General features: G+C 43.2%; 1 protein-coding gene across 2 annotated transcripts in view; it reads right to left on the bottom strand.

Moving 5' to 3' along the window:
- Positions 1–2,483: 2,483 nt before the first annotated feature.
- Positions 2,484–8,750, bottom strand: part of PAPSS2 (3'-phosphoadenosine 5'-phosphosulfate synthase 2) — a 44,548-nt gene continuing 38,281 nt past the window's right edge. For both annotated transcript variants that reach the window (XM_083740707.1, XM_083740706.1), the window contains 3 exons: positions 7,896–8,164; positions 6,532–6,761; positions 2,484–5,667 (listed from right to left, as the gene is read on the bottom strand). In XM_083740707.1, coding sequence (XP_083596833.1) covers positions 5,526–5,667; positions 6,532–6,761; positions 7,896–8,164 — 641 coding nt within the window. In that variant the 3' untranslated portion in view covers positions 2,484–5,525. The remainder of the gene's footprint in view (positions 5,668–6,531; positions 6,762–7,895; positions 8,165–8,750) is intronic.

The following is an 8,750-nucleotide window of genomic DNA, read 5'->3' as shown; positions in this document are numbered from 1 at the left end:
CATTGGAGTGATGGCAAGCAGAATGTTGATGGATTTGAGTTAATGACGTTTTGAATTAAGCTTGCCTCCTTGAATGCCTGAGCATAATTTGTATGACCCTTGTAGAAAGTTGTAATGTTGGCCTCCCCAAAGGCCTTTGCTTGTCAGGAGAATTATTGGTTTCCTTTTGCAACTTATTTCTGACCCTTTATTTAAGCTCATAGTGTTTCATTCACGCTGGAGGACTGTCTCTTGTTCTGAGTGTTACACTGTGAAATTTGTAAGCAAACTGGAATGGATTACTGGGAGGGCAACAAAGATGGTCAGCTGCATGGAAAACAAGTCTGATAAGGAAAGGCTGAAGGAACTGTGTGTGGCTTTCCCAGAGAGGACTAAGGGAGACCATGATGGCATTCTTAAAAATACTCGAAGGGCTTTCTCATAAAGGAGGCTTTGTTTCTGCTACTAGAGAGGGCAGAGTAGATCTAATGGACTTAAGGTTCAGGAGGGTAGCTTTCAGTTGACCATTAAGTTCTCCTGTCCGTAAACTCAGTTCAACAATGGACCAGTTGCCTAAAGGGATGGCGAAGTCTGCCTCACTAGAGGGCTTTAAGCTGCATCTGGACAGCCATCTCTTGGGAGATGTTCTAAACCAGCTTTTCTCAGCCTGGTGCTCTCAGATGGTGTTGGGACCAACTCCCATCAACCCCAGCCAGTGTGGCTAATGGCTGAGGACGATGGCAGTTGTAGTCCAAAGAACGTGGAGGGCACCAAGTTGGGTGAGGCTGCTCTAAACTGGACTTTCCAGCTCCAGCAAGAAGTTGACAAGATTCCTCCAACTCCAATCTTACCTGTATTTATGGCCCAACACAGCAGTTTTGCCTGGGTGCATATTAATTACATGCAAATGCTATTTAAATCCTGCTTTCAGAGTGCAGGATCTAATATCAGTTCCTCTGGATGGAGACCAAAAGCATAATGTATGTCCTTGTGCTAGTAAATGCTGTTCTTATCAGCCCTGCCTTGTGATTTCTGGAATCTCAGTGAACCTGAGTGTTCTAGGGCTTGCCAGGCAGCTGCCACACCCTGCTGCCTGTGCACAAGCGATGCCAGCAGGAAGGAATTTGGGGTCTTGTGTGTTGTTGAGAAATCAGGTCACCTTGAGTGGCACTCCTCTTTTAACATGCTCTGTACTAGAGTTCACATAAATTTGCTTGAGCAAATTTCAATTTAGCCCCTATTTTCTCCCTCATGGTAGTAAGTGCCAGATGGTAGTAAGTGTCAGATGGACCTCAGGCCGGATACCTGAGTAAAGTTCACAAACATACCTACTTCTGGTCTCAGACATCCCTTGTAAAGAAATCTGTTGTATTACAGAGCTCTAGAGCTTAACACTTAACCTTGTCCAAAAAGTGCTTGTTGTCCTTCAAGTGAGCAGTTAAATCTCCAAAGTGTGTACATGGAAAAATAACTTCCACTCCCCCCCTCCTAATCTCATTTTTCATTAAACAGGAGCTCTTTTTTCTCCCTTAAAATAATTATTTAAGCCACTAGAGGTCTTGGACCATTTCATGCTGATTTGCTGTGTGACTTTTACATATGGCAAAGCACACGAGCAGGACTCAGGTTAGCACATCTCCCCTCACCGTATGTCAAAAGCCTACTGCCTGGATTGGACTTTTACGTACATCCTTCCATGCATCTATGCCTCACCCATCTGTGGTGCATGACAGAGCATAGGGACTGGACATAGCTGCATGCGTGTTTCAAGCCCAGTCCCTTCTGCACATTCTTGGGCTGCCCAAGCACAACCTGTCATGTGCAAACTGGTTGTTTGAATGTGAGACAAGTGGGGAATAAGTGGAGAAGAGTTGGGTTTGTAGAACATGTAACCCAATCTCAGTGCAGAGCCCTCCCTACCTGAAGCTCCAGTCTCATTCCATATAGCCATCTTCCCCATTCAAACCAGGTTAAAACCGGGTTACTTCATTCCAGTAATAGTGTTGCCATAACAAAGCAGCAGGGGAAAATCAGCTGCCAGAGGTTTCTGTCTCGCCTTTGGGTTTTTTCCTCAGCTCTCTCTGTGCTTCTGCTTAGTACTTCCGAGACATTTCCATGGAATCATCTTACTGACTCCATTAGCTCTCCTTTTGATTTAAAATACTTAACATCATGCTTTTTAGCAAAAGCTTGCCATGTGATTCCTTCCTATTATGTTCTCGGCCTTCACTCTGCACAATGCGTACACACACCCTGTTTGTTCCTGCCTCCACCTTGCCTTCCTAGTAACAGCACATAGCTCTTCTGCCTATGTAAATGAAGCTTCGCTTTCTTCCAAGTTGGACCCTGACAACATTCTGCCACTGGCAACTTTACACTGAGCATGACACAGTGCCACACAGAACATTCCATGACATCACAGCATCTTAGCCAATGGCTTTTGGGGTTGCAGACAGTAGGCAGCAGACTTTGGCCTTCGATAAATAAGAAATGTCAGGAAATAGTTAAACAGAGAAATATTTATTGATATTAAAAGCAAATTCTAGTAGTAGAATACGAAATTCAGAAGACGTTTTAATCAAGATAGATATATCAGTTAAGGCATACATTCCAGTCTCGTGTCTGTAATAAATATGCTATAAAATATTACAGAATATTCTTCTTTTAACTATTTAAAAGGAGTAGTACCCCATATATATTTGAAATGATGGCAATGGATATAGTAGTATAAGGTTAAAAAGAAAAGAAATATATAAACACTATTTAAAATATCAATTAAATTATAAAATGGCAAGATCGTTTCTATCTTCAAGGTCCCTTCCAGAGGGCTTGGATACAAAAGGCACTCTTGTTAATATACATTAGCTGATTTTCAATCTCTAGTTAATTCATTGCAGTTTGCTGCAGATCCCATGCAGCCTGTTGTACAGCAAAAACAGCTGATTCTCTCTGCCCAGTGGCTGCATTTGTTTCACACAAGTTGTAAGAACACATGGGCTGTATCTGACCAAGTCATCCCATCAGCTTCTGCTTGCACAATGGAACTTCCCCTTCCTCTTCCTGAATGCTGCCGCACCCCCAACCACAAATCTGTTCTGGAGTTTTGGAGGAACCACCAGAACAGATCTGGGGTGCACAGGGGGAGGAGGAATTCCAGTGCACAAGCAAAAGTCCTTGCGCCAACAGAACAACTTTTGGATGCAGCCCTACTATACTTTTAGGGTTTTTGTCATGAGGATTCCAAAACTTTAAAAGCTGGAACTGTTAAAAGGCATTCTCAAATACGATTTTGAGACGGTAAAGATGCGTTTGTTGCATGATTGCTACAGGAAATAAGAACATCATTTCACAATCTTTAGAAACCTTATTATTTCATTCCTAGATAAGACAGATGGAGAGGCAGATCCTTTTTTAAGTTTGCAATTTGTATTGACTTAAACACTTGGCCCAAGTTTGGGCGCAATCCGGTCCATGCCCTGGCCTAGGGCCTCTGTTGGGCCAGCTCAGCTCTCAACATGTTGGGAGGAAAACTTATCGGAAGAAGAGCAGGAAGGGAGGGAGTCCCACATATGCAATCTGCTCACATGGGAGAAGGGTTTGGTCCCCCGTGTATTGTCATTAACCTGTTATATTCTTAACTTTTACAGCAACTTTACATACACAAGTACTGCCTGTTTCTGTGCTCTGTCCCTTGTACGACTGAATAGCATTCAGATCAGGTGGATTTGGTGAAATTGACTTCAATGGGTTTGTGTTATCTTAAATCCAACTACTACTACCACCAGCATTTTGTGAATTCTGCGGATAAGCTGTCCTCTTCTCCAAGACAAATAGATGGGACTCTCTCTGCTAAATCTATGGTTCCTCTTCTAAATCTATGGATGCTTTTCATGACCAAAACACATGCTACGGTTCCAGAATCTGTAATTTGAATGTAAAACCTACGTGGGCTACAAAATACATTTCTCTTTGTATTCCATATACTCACCCAAGAGTAAGCGGCATTAAACTTAATGAGACTTCTGAGTTAGCATGCATAGGAATGCACTGTTAAAAAAGGCATTTTTAGCAGACTAGGGAACTATTTAGTTACTATTCTGAAAGAATAAGGTGGACTGATACCAGTGTGCTAGCTCTTGTGCCTAACTCAGTGTTGGGCTTCAAGTGCCTTTTTTATTTTAACTACAGCAGTTAAGATTGAAGAGAAGGAATATAGCCTGCTTTCTCCCCCCCCCCCTCTATGCTAAAGTCTCATAATAAATTTAATATGCAGTCATAATCGACTGAAGCACTGGCACAAACAACCACTGCTTTTGTAAGCGTATTAATATTTGTATAACAAATCGTGTTTGCACTCGAATGCCTAGATCACATTTCGGAAGAACCTTAGATTAACCAGAAACCTCAATGAGGTTTAGTACAACTATTGCTAAATTGTGAGAATATGACTAGCAGCTGGAATTCCCATACAGCGCCAGGGATGGCTGATCTGTTCTGCATTATGGAACAATCTTTGCCAATACAACATCCAGTTTGCATTCATGAAGGCTAGGGGTTCACTTAAAAAGCTTGGATTCAATAAAAGTTCCAGGCTGTTCCAAAGAGCTTCACATATTGAATGTGGCAGACAAACCTCAGCAATGGATTCATGGTATCAACCTCAGACCACAACACCCTAGTTCCCTCACGGCACCTGCAATGTTTACCGTCCAATGTGTAAAAATCTAGGAGTTCAAAAGTAGAACAATGATCAAACCTGCGATGTTGGATTTATCAGCATCATGCTCTAACCAACTGAACTGAATTTTCTGCCTAAGGTGCCAAAATAACTTGACTGGCGTTGGATACTATGCCCTTTGAACTGGAAGGCAGGGCACTGTTTGCTGTTCTGCCTCAAACAACAAAGTGCTCTGAGCTGGCCCTGCAACCCCTGCTAAGTGTTAAATCAACTTCTCAGGACTCTCCAAATTGCTTGCAACAGTTTGAAAATTGATTTGAGATGATGGGAGAAATCTGATGTGGAATTATGAGGGTTTCTGCAGATGAATCAGGATGCTGGTGTTTATTAATAATCACCATAATTTAAAAAACAATGTCGCATCAACCTGCAAAAAAGGGATATGAAAGGCCATGCCAAAGTTAGGCAGAAGGTAAACTTCCCATTTAGTGCTGCTCAGGAGGAGGAGGAGCAAAAGTCCTACTTAATTGCATTGAGCAAGCTGGGAATGAATTAAAAGCAAAAAAAAAGAACATAATTCTGCACAGTTCAGACAACCTCTTTCGAAAGGCTGTGATAAATCAGTATATGGCTTTGGACTCCCATAATCTTTCTCTTTTTATATATATATATATGTACAATAAAATCTCTTCTATGGCTTTCCTTTGAAATTAAGAGGAAATTTCCTAATAACTTCAGAGGGGGGAAAGCTGGGAAGAAAATGCCCACAAACAGCAGAAAAATTCAAAGTAGAAGATGTAGAACAGCATATAAATCAATTGAAAGAGCCCATCTTTAAAAACCAAGACGCACTTGGATAAAAGCAAAATTAATTATTTTTCCCCAGTGACATGTAGTATTCAGTTAGCACTTTCCAAGCTTTTGGCGCCATGAATCCTTCAGGGGGGTTTTCGCCTTCACGAGCCAGCTTCCTCATTCGTGTGCCAGAAATGAAGTCAAATTCATTGTGCCTAGTAAGCAAAAAAAGTTATCCATGAAAACATTACAAATACAGTTCTACCTTGGTTTTCGAACAGCTTAGTTCTCGAACATTTTGGCTCCCGAACACCACAACCCCGGGAATGAGTGTTCCGGTTTGCGAACTATTTTTGGAAGCTTCCTGCAGCCAATCAGAAGCAATGCTTTGGTTTCTGAATGTTTTGGAAGTCGAAGAGACTTCCGGAAAGGATTTTGTTTGACTTCCAAGGTATGACTGTAGAAAGAATGAAATACCAGCAGCAAAGCACAGAAGTTGCAACTTTTCTGTTCATCTTAATGAACATACAAATGAGATGAATATGGTTGCAATGGCCTCTCCAACAAACCTAGAACTGAAACCCAGATTTCAAGATTGCGCTTCACAATATCACGCAGGAACAAATCAAGCCCATGAACCAGAACGTAATGTTTGCCGTGCTATTTCTCTATGGGCACTTATCGACTGGGCAGGTCTTTTTGTAAACTCTGATTTTGTGATTTTCCAAAATGAATCTTGGACAGGGCGAGCTGCCACACAGCTACAGGCAGTTATATTTCAACATCCTGGCTAATCCAAAACCCAGAAACAGATTTTTCAAACATTTTCGCATGCTGCAAAATGAGCCTCCCCACAGTTTTGAGCAATTTGAATTAACAACATATACTTTTTTCATCTGTGAGGCTTCAATTGCCTTTCAACATACCTTGTGCCATTTCATTTGAAGTCTCATCATAGTTCGTGTGGAGGAGAATGTGGGAAAGGAACGTTTCTGATGCACATGGGCACATAGGCCTAGGTAAGCCATTACAAGACCACTAAGCCTCTGCTACAGGTGGTCATTTACCGTGTCACTTACCTGTCTGGATCATAGAAGACCATCGCCTTTTGTACTATGCTGTATGCTGCTACTCGGAAGGGAATGATTTCCACAGAGTTCAGTCCTGGAGCCATGCTGAGCACCTTCCCACCTTGTGTGGGTTCGTACAGATCTTTCTTGGTCTCTGGGTGAGGCATACCGGCCGGATCACGGCCCACAATGTAGAAATTGGCTCCAGCAATCATCCGAGCCCGACAGTGCCACTGGACCTGAGGAAGTGCCACAGGATTAGAGTTTGACGGATGGATGGATGGATTGAGTTTGGCTGAAAAAACTTTGAGGGATCACAGAATGGTAGACTTGGAAGTCCACAACTCCCTGCAATGCAGGAATCTCAGCTAAAGCATCCATGACAGATGGCCATCCAACCTCTGCTTAAAAGCTTCCAAGGAGGGTTGGATGAAAACCCATAACAAATTCATGGTCCTCCCTCAACTTTCAGCAGCCATTCCATCACAGTGTAGGAGAGGAGAAACGACAGGCTACAGGACTTCTCTCTCGGCTTTGCTGGAAGATCAGCAATTTTACTCCCCTCTCCATTTCCCCCCAGCTCCATATGCTCACCACAAAATCCCTGTAACTAAGAATTAGTGCCTGAACTTGATTTTGCCTGCTCCCTCCCAACCCCTCTTTTGTGTTGCATCTATAGTGAGCCGTGGGTGGTGCTGTGGGTTAAACCACAGAGCCTAGGACTTGCTGATTAGAAGGTGGCGGTTTGAATCCCCGCCACAGAGTGAGCTCCCATTGCTTAGTACCTGCTCCTGCCAACCTAGCAGTTCGCAAGCACATCAAAGTGCAAGTAGATAAATAGGTACCGCTCTGGCAGGAAGGTAAACGGTGTTTCCGTGTGCTGCTCAGGTTCGCCAGAAGCGGCTTAGTCATGCTGGCCACATGACCCGGAAGCTGTACGCCGGCTCCCTCGGCCAATAAAGCGAGATGAGCGCCACAACCCCAGAGTCATCCACGACTGGACCCTTTACCTTTACCTTTATAGTGAGCTTGAGGGCTGTGACTGATATTTGTAAGCCCTTTTGAGCTTACAATGGTTTTGCACCAGTTTGCAATGTTTATCTCCAAAGAATCCTGGAAATAATAGTTTAGGCGAAAATCCTATACACATTTACTTAAGAATAAGCCCCACTGAACTAAGTATGCACAGGATTGTTCTGTTAGGGCATTGGATTGTTCTGTTAGGGCATTGGTCATGTTCTGTGGGAGATTTGTAGTCCCCATCACTGCAGCTACAATTCCCAGGGAATTCCCAAGAGTTAAGAGAAATAATTTAAAAGGAAAAGAATCCCACTGTAGGGAGAAGCAAAGGAGGACAGCAAAATGATGCATACCTCTGTTGGTCCAGCATACAGCATTGGAGAAGGGAAAATGGCCACAATGGTGGACTTTGGATCCAGCACGTGCTCCTCCAGCACTGCAGCATGCTGCTTCATGCGCCACTCGAGGGGCACATCATCATCCTTGGTCCATCCCCCGAGAGGGTGCAAGAGCAGCACAGGATGCTTATAGCCCCTCTCAAGGAGGCGCCGTTTGGTATCCTGCATCAGCAGGGCATGTCCGTTGTGCACAGGGTTGCGCAGCTGGAAAGCAAACACCGCATCTGAAACATAAGAAGGGGGAAATGCAGATGTGAAAGGATCCAGGACATGCAAAACTGCACCATGATGTTAAGCAGTGAAAAGTAGATGATATGGACCTACATTAAACGCAGCAGCTTTAATACTTACAGGCTTAATAATAATATAAAACATACACACAGAGATCCCTAAACCAGGGTCGTTATAAAGTAGGGATGGGGAATCTTCCACATTGGATGTTACTGGACTGTAATTCCCATCATCCCTGACCGCTGGTTGGGGCCAATGGAAGCTGGAGTCTAGTGACTTCTGTAGGGCCACTGGTTCCCCATCCCTGTTAATAAAGCCAACATCAGCATTGGAATTCTAGCATGAATATCATTCACTCCTGGGAGGCCTTTGACTTTCTATAGTAGGAAACTCATTTTTTCTCTCCAAGGCACGATCCAAAGAACATAACTTTTCGTTCTCTCCCCACCTTCCATGAACGAGAGAATCACATTGTTTTCATTTCTAAACATTTTATGGTCCGCCTCATTTTCAACATCTCTTGACTTCCACAACAACAAAAATCCTAATAAAAGAACAATAAAGCCGTCACAGAGACAC

Source organism: Podarcis gaigeae, assembly GCF_964106915.1.
Source record: "Podarcis gaigeae genome assembly, chromosome: 5".
In the NCBI taxonomy this organism is placed as follows: domain Eukaryota; kingdom Metazoa; phylum Chordata; class Lepidosauria; order Squamata; family Lacertidae; genus Podarcis; species Podarcis gaigeae.
Note: the sequence above shows the minus strand (reverse complement) of the source record. Positions and strands in the feature narration are given on the sequence as shown.